Below are 17,206 nucleotides of genomic sequence, written 5' to 3' on the forward strand. Positions count from 1 at the left end.
GAAGCCCGGTGCCTGGTTTGGGAGGGGCGGGATTTAAGCTCTAGGTCATTCTAGATTAAATGGGAAGAGATGGCTTGGATTCAAGATGGGCAGAGGTAATTGCTCTGGGTGGGACTTCAAGGTCTTAAGGCTGCAGAGGGAAGCGGGGCCCCTGACAGTGGGATGAGGGCCCTTCCCAGGGTCTGCGCATGTCTGTAAGGGGAGTGTTTATCAAGAAACAGACCCGTGCACTGTGGCCTCCTGAGTGGTCACAGTCGGAGTTCAGTTCATGGCCCTCACCCCAGATGCCTGCAGACCTGCTCAGCTCTGATATGGTTTGCGGGGTGGGGGATTGTGGGTGCCCTGAAGCCCATCTGTGGATCCCATGATCTAGGCCAAACTTCTTATGCTACAGAGACACGTGAGGAATCGAGGCACAAACCTGGGGAGCGGCTTGCTCACAGTCGCAGAGGAGGTCGGGGACACGGATTAGACTCCAGGTTACCCAACTGAGTGCCCGCTGCCTTGGGGCCGTGTGTGGGTGTGGGTACAGATGGAGACAGACTGTTTCTTTCTAAAGGAAGGAGTGTAGAAAAACCTGGAAGCAAAGCACAGGGATAGTCTGTCGGGAGACTCAAGAGCTCTGGCTTCTCTCCTTGGGGCAAGTTAGGGAATCTGGATTTGGGACCTGCAGGAGTTCTCTGGGGCTCTGGACCTCATTCTGTTTGTAAATCTCCTCCAAGGTCTCTAGAAAGTGTCATGAGGTACAAATGGGGGAGGGGAGATGGAGGAGGAGACAGAGTAGGGGTGAGCGAGAGCACCCTGTAGGTCAGCTGAGGGATGGGGCGTAGGGAAAGGGGTGATGGGTCTCTTGGCTTTCTTGGACCAACCTATGCCCTCACGCCTCAGAGCCAAGTAATGGGGACAGAAGGACAGGACCAGTCTTGTAGACCCTAGCACAGCCCCAGCCTAACAACCCATCCTTTCTTTCCCTCCCTGATTTCAACCTCAGCCTCTGATTAGAGCTCATCTGCCTCAGCGGGTGACAGCTGTCTGAGACCCCCCTTCTCCCCTACCTCTCATCTCCCCCGAGATTGCCCCCTGAAGAAAGAGTGCCTCCCTGGCAACATGGGAAGCAGATTTGTGTGGCCTCTGGCACCTCCTCTTGCCTTCCCTGGACTTCAGTCTCCTCCTCCTCTGTACACAGAGACCCCCAAAGCCCTGTCCAGCTCAGACAGCCTTCCTCGAGACTGGGAGGGGGGGGCAAGGCAGTTCAGAGCTGAGGCTGCATGTCCTAGGGACTGGGAGGACATCTGGGGAGGGGTGGAGAAGGGCTCGCCCATTCGCAAGCATCTCTCTTCCACAGGATGATCCCTAAGGAGCAGAAGGGCCCAGTGATGGCTGCCATGGGGGACCTCGCTGGACCAGGTAAGGCGGACTCTGCCCTTGTGCGTTCTTCAGACCCCACCCTTTCCTGGTCTCAAAGTGTAGCCACTCAGGCCTGTTGGCCTGAGGCCTGGGCAAACAGGTGTGAGTTCCAGGTCAGCCCCGAGAGAGAGTGTTGTGGAATCTGCCACTTGGGTTGGGAAGCTTCCCAAAGTATTGGGAGGGGCCTTGCCTGATGCCCACATACCCAGAGGCTGAAACTGAATGCCTTACACTGGGCCCTGGGCCTAACAAAGTCCTTACCTCAGCCCCAAATTGAGCATGAGGGCTCTGGTCCCAGTTCCAGCCCTAACTGTGGTCCCAAGCTCCCCCGCTCCCCGCCACCACAAGTGCCCCTGCTTCCTGTCACTGTGGGTCTCCGGGAGCCCCTGTGGCAGGAGATAATTGTCGAGGGAGAATGGGGACAGGCTGGCCAAAGCAGGTTCCCCAGTGTGACTCAGACCATTTCACTTGAAAGTTGGCTCACCCAATGAAGAAATCAGTTAAAATACATGTTTATCACCATATGAGACCCCCTCTGCAACCCCCAGCGTAATTTTGGAGTCCGTTGATTTGGCCTACTTCAGAGCATTGCAAGTATCTTATTTTCAAAGAATTGTTTAGAAGATTTTAATTATTTATTTGGGAGGGTGATAGAGTGAGTGTGCACACAGAGGGCGAGGGAAAAGCAGAACAGGGAGACTGACTGGGGGCTCGATCCCGGGACCTGACCTGAGTGGAAGGCAGACGCTTTACTGCCTGAGCCACACAGGCTTGAAATGGGGATTTCAAGTATTTTAAAAATAAATTCAACTAGGTCAGAGCTCTCACCCTACAGTGCAAATGATAGTGAACGCTGCTGTTGGCTAAAAATGCAGATTCCCAGCATCTACCCCCAGGATCCCGATTCAGTGGACCTGGGGAGGGGGGCGGGACATGTGCCTTTGAGACAAGTGCCCTGGGGGGTTCTGGAGCACATGGACCATGCCCCGAGCTCCGACAGACTGTGCTGTAAAGACACCACTGCTGTCCTGCCCCATGCAGCTTCTAAGTATTTCATCCTCTTGTATGACTCCATATGGGAGTGGTCCTAACCTATTTCACGTGTTCTTGCCTCCTTTTGTGGGCATCAAGTTTCCTTTTTTTAAATTTCATGATTTTGGGTGCTAACATAAGCCAATTTTGTGAGGTATTGATGCTCTAACTAGAAGAAGCAGGCAATGCGTTCTCTTTTCCCTTGGCTAAGTAACTAATTAATTACATTCCCCCAAGTGTGGACACATATCATCTATGCCAGACTGGAAATGCATCCATTGTTGGCTGTTGCTAGGGTATTAACTCAAGACAATTTTGAAACTAAAGTACCATGACAAGACAGCCTCTGTAAGGTAATAATAACACAGACACCGTGAAGGGAAAGTACATACATCTTAGTATGTACTTCCTCTGGGTCAGATCCTGTGCTAAGAGCTTCCTTGCTTCCTGTTATATAACCCTCACAACAACGCTGTACGTTAGCTATTGTTGTCCCTATTTTGGTGACGAGAATGCCAAGGTTCAGGGGAGCTAGGCCATCCCATATCTAACAGTTGCTAGAGCTGAGATTGGATTCTAGATCTCTGTCTCCAGAGTGGCTTCTTGACTGCACGGTGGTGCAAAATAATACATCCCTTTCATAAGATATTCAGACAAAACAGATGTGAATGACTTTGAAAGTGAAAGTCCCTCATAATGGGACCATCTGGAGATAACCACGGTTAGTACATCTGTGTAACTCTGTCTTCCAATCATATATAAACGCATTTATACAAATGCCTGTGCACATGGGCTGAGTACTATACGCGTGCTCTGCAGCTCACCTTTTCCTTCACTTAGCAGCCTAGTAGGGACTCCCTCCCATGCTGGCATGCTGTCTCTCCCCCACCCCTGCCCCCCGCAGCATGCATCCTGTTAAATATACTGATACACCCCCCCTCCTGGCGGTCACGCAGGCTCGTCTCGGGTTGGACCCAGAGGAACAGAGCTGAGCATTGTCACACGAGTGACTTACCGAGGTCACGCCCTCAGGAAGAGGGAAATGATGGAAGCAGGATAGGGCAGGGGAAATGGCTCAGCAAGGATGTGGGCTCAGCTGTTGGCCCAGGTTCGGCCTGATCCCGCAGGGGCTCCAGAGCCTGAGTGGTTCTGCAGAATTCATCCCATCCTGAGCAACGGGGCCCTCAGCCCTTCCGCTCAGTGGAGCAGTGCTCACAGAAGGGGGCACTTGGGACCCTGAGCTGCAGATGAAGGGCATCTGGGCAGCATCCCCACGACACGGTGGTGTGGTTTTCACAAGCTGAACCCTCAGCGCTATCAATAACCGTCTCTATCTTCAGGCATGTTTCTTCGACTTTTCTCCCTAAGAATAAATGCCTAAAAATAGAACTGTTTTATCAGATAGATTTTATCTACAACTTTTTTTTTTTTTTTGAGCTCAATTCATCTGGTAGTATCTGACAATATGATGCTAGGGGACTTTTTATTATGTATTTAAATATAGTCTTTCATGCTTTTAGTAGGCAGTATCTTTCATTGTTAAAAAAAAAAATGTGCAATTTCCAGCCCTCCTCTTCCTACGTCCCATAAATAGTCATTACTGATATTCAGCATATCTCCGTGCAGATTTTTCAAAGCATGCAGAAACATATAGTACTTGTTTTTCTAAATAAATGAGTGGGATCTTAGAACACAGATTCTTCTGAAACTTAACTTTTTTCCCCTCTTAACCTACAATGGGTCTCCTCCTGTCCCTACCATGCAGGAGGTCCTCTCTATTTGCTTAAAGAAAAAAAAAAAAATCATCAACCTCCTTTTTTAAAAGCCTGTTTGGATTCCATTGACTGGACTGAACCACAGGACTAGCATGACCCCCACCCCCTCCACTGCTGCCTGGCAGCCCCGTCCATCTCCTTGTCCCATATGACTTGCTTAGAGGATGGTGGCGATCTCTGTCCCCAAACTCCCGATGCCTCCTCCCCCGTCCTCCTTCTCAGCAGATGACCTTGTTTCCTATTGCACTGAGAAGAGTGAAGGGACCAAAAGAGTCCAGTGCAAGCTCCCTCCTCCCCGTCTGGCTTTCTCAGTTCTCCTTCCCCTTCCCTGCGGAGGATGACCTCTCCCGGTCCACACCCTCCCCTTCCCTTTCTTCGCCTCTGTCCCGCTCCAGGACAGTCTTCCAGTCCTGGAGTCTGCCCTCTCTCTATTGCATTGTCAAAATTTCCCATCAACTAAAAAACATGCTTTTATTTCTCCCTCTTAAAAACAAACACCTCTTGATTCTCCCGCTGCCTCGGTCCCATGGAGCGCAACTCCTCAAAACTGTTGTCTACGCTTTCTCGCCTCCTCTCTCTCCCTAACATTTTATTAAGCTCACTTCCAAACACACAAAAATAGAGAGTGCAAATCCCCATGGTCCTCCTTTCGCTCCTGGAGCCCAAAGCAAAACCCAAAGAGCTTGTCGTTTTATCCCCTCGACACTTCAGAAGGCACCGAAAATAATGAAGAGGACGTTTCCTTACATACCTCGAAGATGTTAGCACACTGAACAAAATTAGCAATTTCGATTTAATACCAGCTAATTACCAGTCCCACAGTCAACTTTCTCCAATTTTCTAGTTTGTGTTAATGAGACTCCAAGAAGGACCACTGTTGATCTGGTGGCCGGGTCTCTTCAATCTCCTTGAATCTGTAAGTCCCATACATGCCCCAACCCGCCCGCCCCCCACTTTTTTTTTCTTTTTTTTCCCAGGTCATTTATTCCTTTAAGGAACCCAGGCCAGCTACCCTACAAAATGCTTCACATTCTAGATTTGGTTCACTGCTTCCTCGAGGTGTGGTTAGAATGTCCTTCTGTCCATTTTCTCTCAACACTTTCCAAGAAGATTTTCACACCCAAATACTCCATAGAAACTACTTTTGTGAAGATGACCCATAATAAGGTCCTGACACTACGGAGGACGGTCAGTTTTCTGACTCTGTGAGCCCCCCATCTTCCCCGAAATGCTTTTATCACTTGGTTTCCAGGGCAGCACACTCTGGCTTTACTCCTGCCTCACTGGGCGCCCCTTCCCAGGCTCCATGGCTGGTTCCTCACCTCCTGGGTCTGGGCACCGGAGCCCCGGAGCTCAGGCTTCAGATCTCTTTCTCCCTCACATCCCCGGTGATCTCATCCAGGCTCCCGACTCTAAACACCATTTATAGAGCTGGAACACCAACCTCAGTGTATCCGATTTTAGAGGTGGACAGCTCTGGCCATGCTGTCCACACGTATCCTTTTCCTACCGGTGTCATCACCCTCTGTCACCCCTTTCCTCCCAGAGCCTCCCCTTGTTGGGAAGTGTGTCAAAGTGGGTATATTGACAGCGGGGGGCGGACACAAAGGATATGGATGGGTTCCAAAACTACTAAGAACAGCCATCAATCCTGGAAACCCTCTATGTGGTTATCATAATGAGTCCTCACTCTGAGAAAAGAAAGAAATGTAATGGTCTTCATTAAACAACAACAACAAATACCATTTGTAAGCTCACCATGCCCCAGTTTTTACCTCAGGTCAGTCTCTCCCGTGAGCACGAGGCTCCCATATCAGGCTCCCTCTGTCTCTGCTTCTCTGCTTCCGCATCTGCGAGGCTCTTCAAACCTTCTATGCCCAATTCTGCAGGCGATGAGGGGATTTGAATATGGATTAGGCATTGTATAAAACAAAACAAAAAAAAAAATGGGTCTACTTGCCCAGGTGGATATCTTTAACTGATAAAAAACAAGTTATAAAGCATGTATAACTATGACTTCATTTTGGCTGAAAACTCATACATGGCTATATAGTCTTTTTCTGATAAAACTTATTTATTTTGGAGCACCTGGGTGGCTCAGTCGGTTGGGCAACTGCCTTCAGCTCGGGTCATGATTCTGGAGTCCTGGGATCGAGTCCCGCGTCGGGCTCCCTGCTCAGTGGGGAGTCTGCTTCTCTCTCTGGCCTTCTCCCCTCTCATGCTCTCTCTCTCAAATAAATTAATTTAATTTAATTTAAAAATTATTTATTTTATTTGAGAGCGAGAGAGAGAGAAAGCATGTGTGGGGGGAGGGATAGAAGGAGAGAGAATCCTTAAGCAGACTCCCAGCTGGGCCTGGATCTCAGGTGGGGCTCTATCCCAGGACCCTGAGATCATGATCTGAACTGAAATCAAGCATCAGACACCCAGACACCCAGGCGCCCCTCACATATGAATATATAGTCTTTGAAAAAGATATGAATGGATATACACTAAGGTGTTAAAAGTAGCAACCTCTGGGAGATAGAAATGGTATTTTTCTCTTTTCCCCTTATATCTGTATTTTCTAACTTCCTTCAGTATATACACACACACACACACACACACACACACACACACACACACACACTATTTTTATAATAATAAAAGGCTATTTTAAAATGGAAAGAACACATGTGTAACCCTGAGCTCCTGCTCTTTCCCCATCTCATCCTCCTCCGGCCCTCCCCATCTCAGGGAGTGGCTGCCCCCAGGATGAGGACAGACTGGATCAGGCCAGAAACCCCCCTCCCCCTTCCCCAGCAGAGCTCGCTCCCCTGGCTTACCTTTAGAAAAGTCTCTAAAATCTGACCATTTCCCACAACTCCAATCACTGTGGGCAAAGAACTGCAGAGGAAATTCATGGAATAAATACAAATGGCCAAAGAACGTCTATCTGAAATGGAGCTCAGTTTCACTGAGTGTCAAACGCATGCAGATGAAGCTCTGAGGTGTCATTTCTGCCCACCAGGTAGGCAGAGTCCCCAGAACGGTGACTCCCAGTGTCAGCAAATGTGGGGAGGAACCGGCATTCTCGTACACTCTAGCAAGCGCTCAGAGGCTGATGCCCTCAGAGGCGCAGCCCCGAGGGCCCTGAGGGATTGGCGGTAAGAGCTCACTCTGGCCTCTCTGGCAGCCCCTCTGCTGGACCTGGGCAAGAAGCTGAGCGTGCCCCAGGACTTGATGATGGAAGAGCTCTCGCTACGCAACAACAAAGGATCCCTCCTCTTCCAGAAGAGACAGCGCCGGGTACAGAGATTCACCTTTGAGTTTGCAGCCAGCCCAAGGATGGTGAGTTCATCCCATTGGGCTTCTAAGGGAACTGAGGCCCAAAGAGGGCCAGTGGTTCGCCTAAAGCCAATCAAGGAGCCAGATGAGGACATCTGGCCCCTGGGGAGTCCCTCCAGCTCCAGCTCCAGCTGGAAAGGCTGTGATGTTCCTATTAGATTGAGCCCCTGACTTGCTGTGTGATTCTAGAAAAGCAGTATCACCCCCCAGATACAAAACATGAAGTGGAAGGGGCAGGGCGTGCTGTGGGAAGGAAGGGATTCTGGCTCCTATCAAAAGAGCTCTGGGCTGAATTTGCAGTGAGCAGGATTTAGACGAGACTTAAGCTTGCCCTTAGGGAAAAAACACAACTCTCTTTCTCTTCGTGACCCTAGCAGAAGGAAAAGGCCAGAAAACCGTCTGCCAGTAGCGACAAGAATGGCTTATCCTCTGGCTTCAAAAAGTCAGCGGGCAGTTTCAGTTACTTGGAATGAATTCACACTCCACTCAGTTTTTGGACTCAACAGAGGGTGCCTGAGAGGGGACGATGGGGCAGAATGCAGAACAGTAAAGACAATAAAACACCTACTTGCAAGCCAAGCAATTCGTGTGTATCATCGCATTTAAGGCTCATACAACCCTATAAGCTAGATAGTATCAACACTAATCCCATTTTATAGATAAGGAAACTGACACTCAAGAAGTTTATGTGCCCAAGGTCAATATTAGTATAGCAACTAACATACAGAGAGCATTTCTCTGTTCCAGGCACTGGGATTAGCACCCTATGTTATTAATTCATCCCCTCACCATCCCCGAGATGTGGGCACTGAGATGATGCACCTCCCCCGCCTTTTTTGGTGGTCCTTTCCCTCACTGAGCCTCCCTGCGGTCTATTTGCCCCCACAGATCGTGGACGGAAGTGCCAAGGGGAAGATTATGGGGTCGAAGGTGACAGGATCAGCGGAGCTGGGGACGGTGAGTATACAGGGAGGGGAGCCCCCATAAGAGGGGAAGTTGGGGGAAGGGACCAGGCAGCTCTATGCAGCAGACCTTGGCTTCTGAGCACCCGCCCCTGTGCCCAGGTTGCCAATGGCCCTGAGGGGCAGAACTGCCGCTCTGAGCTCCACATCCCTCCAGCCTCATCCCAGGGCCCCGAGGATACCCAGTCCGCAGCTTTCCCCACGGAGCGCGCCTGCAGTCCCAGCGCCCTGGCACCAGGTGAGGGCCTCCCCCAGTCCTGGGACCGGGGCTGTGGGACCAGATCCTGATCCCGGCAGTGCTCCACCATGGGGCAGGAACCAGTGCCCAAAGAGCATCTAGTACCTCCCGCATGGACCCCCACACCCCTCCGCAGACCTAACACAAGCCCGGAGAGGCGCAGCAATGTGTCTAAGGTCACACACAGGCCAGAGTCTACACCCCAACTTGAAATTCCCCTGCTCCAGTCCTCCTTGCTTCTAGGGATGGGGAAGGATTGGTGCACTTTGCCGGAGCAACTTTGGTATTTTATTCCCCCTGCCCGCATCCCAGCTCCAGGCTTCCCTCCCCCAACCCTATCCGTGGGGTGGACAGGAGTGGGGGATGAGGGGAAAAAAGAACTCAGCCACCTCCCCCCGCCGCCCCCTCCCCCATGAGCCCTGCTCCATTTCCAGGCTATGCTGAGCCACTGAAGGGTGTCCCGCCAGAGAAGTTCAACCACACGGCCATCCCCAAGGGCTACCGCTGTCCTTGGCAGGAGTTCATCAGCTACCGGGACTACCAGAGCGATGGCAGAAGTCACACCCCCAGCCTTGCCCAGTATCGAAATTTCAACAAGTAAGGCGAGGGGTGCATCTTGGGGATAAATGGCTAGGCTGTGCAGGTACCCATCACAGCATGGCAGGGGCTGCATTTCCTGAGCCCTTTCACATGCCAAGCTCTATTGGAACACTTTCACATGGATTGAGCACTTGCTAGAACTCAATCGAATGCTTACCTCGGAACATAGTAGGTGCTCAAGAAATGTACAGGCCATGAATGGGTGAATGTGCCACACATCTTGTTGGTTTCTCCACACAACAGGGCAGGGAAATGCTGCAGTTTTTTTTCCCATTCTGCCAGTGAAGGGACCCACTCAGGACCAACAGCAACCTGCCCAAAGTCATGAAACAAGGAGGTGGCAGGTGCGGGGTCCAAGTCTGTGTTTGTCTGACTCCAGAGCCCAGTTTCTTATTTCCTCCCTGTTGTGTGCCCTCTCTTTGGTGCATGTTCCTCTGCGTGGTGCCCCTATCTCACCAGTCCTCGATCAGCTCAGCCTTCTCCTCACTTTCCTCAAAGGTCTAGAGATGGCTTTGAAGTGTATCAAAGTGGGGGGCAGTGGTGAAACTTCGGCCGCCAGATGTGAGAGCCGCAGAGGAGCGGCTGTACTATTTAGAGCAGGGGGTCTCAATGTGGGCTTACATGCATTACATGCTTATCTCATGTGGGCTTACATGCTTACAGGTGAGGACTCCTCGCCTCACTGTGTGACCTTGAGCAAGTGACTTAACCACTCTGAGCCTCTACTTCCCCATCTGTAACAGGAGACCGTTACAGTATCTACTTTGTAAGACTGTCATGAGGATGGCATGAGAAGCCATAGGCAAAGTTTCTACCAAGTAATGAGCTCTCAATAAACAGTAGCTATTAGTATTAGTATTGGTATTAGTTACAGGCTGAAATAATGGTTGGAAAAGCTAATAGGGAGTGGGTGCCTGGGTGGCTCAGTGGGTTAAGCCTCTGCCTTTGGCTCAGGTGATGATCTCAGGGTCCTGGGATCGAGCCCCGCATCAGGCTCTGTGCTCAGCAGGGAGCCTGCTTCCCCCTCTCTCTCTGCCTGCCTCTCTGCCTACTTGTGATCTCTGTCAAATAAATAAATAAAATCTTAAAAAAAAAAAAAAGAAATAAAAGAAAAGCTAATAGGGAGAACTAGAAAGGGATAAATTTGGTGTTCTGCCCCAGAGGCCCAAAAAGAAATCCTACGAGTCAAGACAGGAGCCTGGCACTGGAGGAAGGCTTTGGGCTGGGGGATGCATTTCACCTGCAGTTGTCTTTCTTGAGCTGATGCTATTTCTGAGAAATGTTCCTCTGGTCTGGGTGGCATTAAATGAGAAAGAGGAGGGCCCACAGGAGGCGGCCATGGTCCAGCTTTTCTGGCACCTGCTCAGACCACATGTGAGACTGTCGGATACCGGGGGTGATCAGCCCTGAGAAGAGACTGCTCAGAAGGGAGGGGATCCCCTCAAACAGCTGATAGCCAGGGAGGGCCCCCATGGGAAGAACTGTGCCCAACAGGCACCATGAGAGCCACGAGCCATTGGCATGCATTCTGGGGTTTCTGCCAGGCCAAACTGTGTTCTCTTTCCCCCTGGGGCCCTCAGCCCCTACCTGTGAGGCTATGTACCCTCAAAAGACATTGAGTCCTGGGTGCTGGGTTCCGGGCTGGCCCCATGCTTCTCAGGCTGCAACTAGGACAAGAGGAAACACATTCCCATCGGCAGGAAGAGGGCTTTAGAATGTCCTCAGCTCAGGCCCCCTTTGAGACAGAAGAGCCAACTGAGGCCAAGACGGGGGTAAGCAACAGTGTAAGTGGCCAAGCTGCGTTAAGGATCCAGGGCTCTGGGCTTCCAGACAAGGGCTGGATCGTGAGGCCTGTGCAGCTTGGAAACTGCCCAGCCTGTTCTCGAAGGGCCTGGCTGTTGCCGCCACAGCCAGGGTGGTCTGGGCAGCCCCACTCTCCTGGCTGGAGCCCAGGCCCTGGCCTGAGGCCTGCCTTTCTACCCCAGGGGCAAGCACTCCTCCATTCCCACTGCTCCCAGGCTTCAAGGAAAACACTACATGAGCAATGCTTTTTACGTTTTTTTAAGATGACAAAATAGTTTAAAAATAACATCCTTATATTCTCTTACACACACACACGCGCGCGCGCACACACGAACGCGCACACACAGGCAACTATAAATAAAGAGAGGGTCCTCTGTTCACCATCCTCCAGTCCCAGTTGCCTCCCCAAATTCCCAAAGGTAACACTGTGGTCAGGTTGGTGCATCTGTTTTCAGGTCATTTTCTCCCAGCAGTTCCAGTCCTATAGTGAATGGCATTGTTTTATGTGAATGTGTGCGTTTTAATACTTTGTATCTCATTCTGTAACTTGCTTGCCTTTTTGATCTTTTAAAATCTATCCTACTCAACACGCACAGATCTTTTCATTCCCTTTAAGCGGCTGTATGGTATTCCGCCATTCATCTGTCTTGTTGGTGTTCTGCCTGTGGACATCCGGGCGGTTTCTGGTTTTCAGCCACGTGCTGCTCGTGCCCGTTTCTTTTTGCTGTGTGTGCACGTGCTTCCCTAGGCCCTGTGCCTACAGGTACAATTGCTGGTTAACAGAGTTCGCACATTTTTTAGATTGAAAAGATCCTGCAAGTTGTCCAAGGTAGGAGCACTAATTTGCCCTCTAACCAGTGGTATCTGAGTGAAACTTTGCCCACCATCTCACCAAATTTGCCACATTATCAAATTATTTCTTCTCACTAGTCTTACAGGTAAGAATAGTGTGTCTGTTATCATGTCCATCTCTGGATTCTTAGTGCTCTTTCTAACCCTCTCTTCCCTCTCTGGCCTGGGTGTATATTGTCCTGAGGGGAGATGAGCGGAGGAAGGAAAAACCCCATTCCAGCTCTACTGCCTTCCAGAACTTACTTAAGGGGAAACTAGAGTTTTTCCTGGGACTAGCCAATTCTATCTTTGAAAATTTCATGCCTATTCCCAAGCATCAAGCCATCCCCACTAGAGACAGGCTAAGGAACGGGCAGAGCTGCAGAAACCTGTTAAAGATAATACAAAGCCTTGCCGTATATAGGTGGGAAACTGAGGCCTAGAGGGAGGTAGGGAGGGGCCCCCACATGGTGACCTGCATGTCAGCAGTCTGCTCTCCAGTGCTCTCCCACACAGCCTACTTCCCCTGCTGCTTTTCTCTCCCCAGGACCCCGGTGCCCTTTGGAGGACCCCTGGTGGGGGAGACTATTCCCAGAGCAGGCACCCCCTTTGCCCCGGAGCTCATCAGTGGCTTGGAACTCCTTCGCCTCAGACCCAGCTTCAACAGAGTGGCCCAGGGCTGGGTCCGCAGCCTCCCTGAGTCCGAGGAGCTGTAGCCCCAGCCCGAAAATTCAATTCCCCTGTCTTGGTGTTTGGGTAACATCTTGGAGTCAAGACTTCTGGATGGCACTTCCCAGTTTATGAAGGGGCTCTTCACACACAAAACCTTATTACAAATGGCCTCCGCGGCCACAAAGTTTAGTAGTCCCCAGATGGGGTGTGTTTCAGAATTTCCTGGAGATGATGGTTTGCGTACAGATTTCTGGCCTGCCCTAGACTTGCAGCATTCAAATCTCCTGAGCTGGGGAGTTTCTATTAGTAACCACACTCCCAGATGATTCCAGTGAAACTTGTTCATGGTCTGTGTCTTTCGGCATCCGAGCCACCAGTGAATTCACATCCACGCCTCCCTTCCTTCCTGCCATGGACACCAGCTTATACTCCCCCGACAGGCAGCTTGCTAGTGGCTGGTTAACCTATGCAGAACTCTGATAATCAGAAAGATTCCCTTGCATTGAGATGCATGTCTAAACATTTGCTAAGTACCTACTGTGTGCTGGACACCCTGCCAGCCCAGGGGAGTGTGTGGTGAGTATGCCTGGGCCTGACCTAGAGGAGAGAGGGCAGTCAGGAAGGCAGATTCGTAAGCAGTAGTTCGTGTTCGTTTCCTGACAGCACGCTGCCGACAGAGGAAGAAAGTGCCATGGTCAGGGGGATGTGCCCCCTGGGGATGGGATAGGATTCCTGGAACCTTCTCAGAGACTTTGAGTAGGACCCCAGAGGAGGAGTGAGAGCCCCCGAGGGCAAAGGGGGTCATGGGGAGGGCATTCCTGCCCAGTGGACTAGCATGTGCAAAGTGTGGAATTGCGCCCAGGAGGAGGAGGTTATGTTCTGGAGAAAGGAGGGGCTGTGTTAGAGGGTCAGTGAGGGCCAGCTTTGGGGTTTCTTTACTAAGGAGATGGGGGCAGGTTTTAAGCTGGGGAGTGATGGGTCTTGCTATGTGGCAAGATTGGGCAGGACTAAGACCAGAGTCCAGGAAGTCTGCAGGAAACAAGGTCTAGATTTGGGTGATGGCCGTGGGGATGGAAAGAAGGGGCACCCCTCATCCCTCTGGGCACCTTATCGGTCAGCTGCAATGTGGGGTACATGTAAGGCCCCCTTCTTTCTTTTCCTCTTCCACTCACCATCTTGTGCAAGCCTCAGGGTAAATCTCATCCTGGTCTCTGCCGGGGCTAGTTCAGGACTAGATCCAGTTACTAGGAAAGGAGAGAAAGGAATGCCTCTTAGTTCAGCTGATGAGGAAGAGGACAATAACAATGCTGGCAGTGGTGGCTGCTTTTTACTGGGTGCCTCAGTGCTTGGGCTGGTAGTAGGGTCCCACATATCCTATTTCTTATTTCCAGTTCAACCCTGAGGGAAAGTTATTGTCCCATTTTACAGGACGTGCATATCTGGGCTCGAAAGAAATGGCTTGTTCAGGGCCAGAGACAACATGGGAATGTCTAGTTCCAGTGGCTGTCCCTTTTCGCCACACTGGGTGGCCAGGCCAATGTCCACTCACTATGGAACCATCTAAGCACAGTGTCTTGCCTCGGGGCTTTGAAGTGAAAAGTGCAGGTTGGGAAGTTAGGCTGGATGGGGTGGGCTCTAACTTCTCCTGCTAGTCATGTGAGCTTGAGCAAGTCATTTCTCACTGTGAGGTGTCCATCCCTCTACCTGTAAGATGAGGACAAGGCCAGAAGCCTCTGGATAGGGCAGTGGTGAGCACAATGATGGACGCATACCTAAGAAGGCCATCAGTCGTTATTAGGTTTCATGCAGCTCCTGCTCTTGCCTGGGAAAGATGTTCCTGTTCTTAAAAGCTGGCTGCAAGATGTCAGTGGGGTCAGCAAAGCTTAAGCCAGAAGGAAAGCCTCTAATTACTGTTGGGCTCCCAGGGGACGTGGATGTGGAATTAGCTCCCTCTGCTTTCTCCCTGGCTCCCTCTCTTGGGGAGATGAGGTGGTGAGAATCCAGCTAGTTCTAGAATGCCTGGGGTAGTGGTTACATTTTCCTTTGGTTCTGGACTTTCACTGCACCCCACTCCATCTCCAGGGCCCAGCAGCCTATTAGACTTGCCTGCCATTGATGTGTTGTCTTGAATTGGGGGCGGGGGTACTGTTGAAAGCCAAATCCGCATGAGCTGAAAACCAACTGTGAAAGGGTCTGACCCATAGAAGAGAGGATCTGGACCCCCTTGGACTGGCTATGCTGTGTTCTGGACAGTGATGGCCACCACCAGCTACAGGATAGGAGAGCCTGCTGCACCTGAAAGCAAATCCACATTATTTCTTCTGATGATGTGACTTTTGCTGAAGTTGCTTAAAGGAAAAAAAAAAAAAAAAAAGGGAATGCTTATTATCTAAATAAACAAATAAGTAAAACGTGGAAGGATTGGACCACATAGCTTCTCCTGTGTTCATAGACTTTCCCAGCCTTCTGCATGCAACCTTGTCTCCATATACTGGAGGTAACCAAGGGTGACAGTTTAGAGCTTCTAGACTTCTAAGAAGCCTCGATTAAATATGTAGTGCGTAAAGGTGCAGAGGTGCAAAACTACTTCTTTGTTTAATGAGATCATACCTTTTGTACCATTCTGTATTTCGCATCTTTATTCAACAACAAGTGAAACATGGGTCCTGAAAAAGCAGAGCATTAACCTTTCATGTAATTTGTGGGCCTAGCGAGCCCTTCATATAAAATCCTGTTCTTTGCCTGTTCATATAAAATTCTATGCTTTTGCCTAATCTGTTCCTTACCTAAATGAAGTTGTATGGTGATACGGAAGTGTAAAGGACTGAACCAGTAAGGATGTTGAGAACGCGGACGCGCACTATGGCAGCGACGAGTGGAGGGGAGCTGGGTTTCGTGTAACAGCGCGGGCACAGTGCAGGCACAAGTTGGCACACACGGGAAGGTGGATACAAACACGTATGTGTGTGTTGCAGGGAAGTGTTCACATAAAAGTCAGGATGGGGTTAACTTTGGGAGGAAAGAAAGGGGGGTGACTGTGAAGGGATAAAGTGTTCCTGGGGAAAGCTGGACAATTTCTGTTCCTGGATTCGGGTGATAGTTACATGGGTGTTCACTCTAGAGTATTAAATTTAGTTGTGCATCTGTATTTTATGCGCTTCTTCTATACATGTGTTATATTTTACCAAAACAATCCCACCTTTTAAAAAGTGAATGGACAAATCAGTAATAGATCAGATGTATCTGATAAGAGAATTAGTGAACTAGAAGTGCCCACAGTGTTTCACGGAGAGGTGAGGAAACTAAGAGTATGAGAGAGAAACCAAAAGACGTGGAGAATAAAATGAAAGCGTCTGACAGTACTGACAGGAATTCCAGAAGATGCTTTAGGATGACTGCGTTTTCTCCAGATTTGGTAAAAGGCACAAATTCACACCATCCTCACCTTGTCATGAAAAGGGATATTAAATCCACACTTAAGAACCACTTTTTTGAGGAACGCCTGGATGACTCAGTTCATTGAGCAGATGCGCCTCTGCCTTCAGCTCAGGTCCTGATCTCAGGGGCCTGGGATCAAACCCCAAGGGCTCCCTGCTCAGTGGGGAGTCTGCTTCTCCCTCTCCCTCTCCCACTTCCCCACTTGTGTTAGTCCTCATGTTCTCTTTCTCTTTCTCTCAAATACAATCTTAAAAAAAAAAAAAAAACCCACTGTATTGAAATTGCAGAACTCCAAAGTCACAGAGAAATTTCAAGAACGTTGAAATTACCTACAAATTACCCAGATGAAGAAGCTAGATCACCTACAAAAGAATGACATTTCAAATGACAGCAATAATAGAAAAATATCTTCAAAATATCTTCGAGAGGTGAGAGCAAAATAAATTCATTTTCAGACAAATAAATAGTGTGAGAATTTTCCACGAACTCCTGAAAGAACAAAAGAACATGCTTTAGGAAGGATCCAGAAAAAAAGTGTAGAATCTAAGAAGCAATGGTGAGCACAGAGATCAATTCTATAGACAGCAGGAATGATGGAACAAGAAGCAATTAAAGGGACACAAATTAAAGTATAAGTACATTTAAATATCTCAGTTATCATAAAAAATGTAAATGTATACAACTCAGCAATTTAAAGACTCTCCAATTTGGATAAAAAGTAATTCCAGCTCTATGCTTTTCACAAATAGCACTCCTAAAAATACGACATCGAGGTAAACTAAAGAAATGGAAAAAGATAAAAAGAGTTAGATGTTGTCCCGAAGAAATACGATCTAGTCGCATTAACATCAGACATTTCTGCAAAGAAGACATCCAGATGGCCAACAGACACATGAAAAAGTGCTCCATATCACTCGGCATCAGGGAAATACAAATCAAAGCCACAATGAGATATCACCTCACACCAGTCAGAATGGCTAAATCAACAAGTCAGGAAATGACAGATGCTGGCGAGGATGCAAAGAAAGGGAAACCCTCCTACACTGTTGGTGGGAATGCAAGCTGGTGCAACCACTCTGGAAAACAGCTTGGAGGGTCCTCAAAATGTTGAAAATAGAACT

At 49.5% G+C, this 17,206-nt stretch overlaps 1 protein-coding gene across 1 annotated transcript; it reads left to right on the forward strand.

Moving 5' to 3' along the window:
• The first annotated feature begins 1,346 nt into the window (after positions 1–1,346).
• Positions 1,347–12,691, forward strand: MYOZ3 (myozenin 3). Its single transcript, XM_059416527.1, has 6 exons — positions 1,347–1,407; positions 7,390–7,544; positions 8,430–8,498; positions 8,606–8,741; positions 9,176–9,338; positions 12,523–12,691. Exons 1-6 carry the CDS (start codon positions 1,347–1,349, stop codon positions 12,689–12,691), a joined length of 753 nt encoding a protein of 250 aa, XP_059272510.1.
• Positions 12,692–17,206: the final 4,515 nt, after the last annotated feature.

Source organism: Mustela nigripes, chromosome 12 (assembly GCF_022355385.1).
Source record: "Mustela nigripes isolate SB6536 chromosome 12, MUSNIG.SB6536, whole genome shotgun sequence".
Classification (NCBI taxonomy): Eukaryota; Metazoa; Chordata; class Mammalia; order Carnivora; family Mustelidae; genus Mustela; species Mustela nigripes.

Coding starts and splice junctions, on each gene's coding strand:
- MYOZ3 (XM_059416527.1), top strand. CDS start 1,347: ATGATCCCTAAGGAGCAGAAGGGCCCAGTGATGGCTGCCATGGGGGAC. Junction 8,742..9,175: donor TCCCAGCGCCCTGGCACCAG/GTGAGGGCCTCC, acceptor CTCCATTTCCAG/GCTATGCTGAGCCACTGAAG. Junction 9,339..12,522: donor CAGTATCGAAATTTCAACAA/GTAAGGCGAGGG, acceptor TTCTCTCCCCAG/GACCCCGGTGCCCTTTGGAG.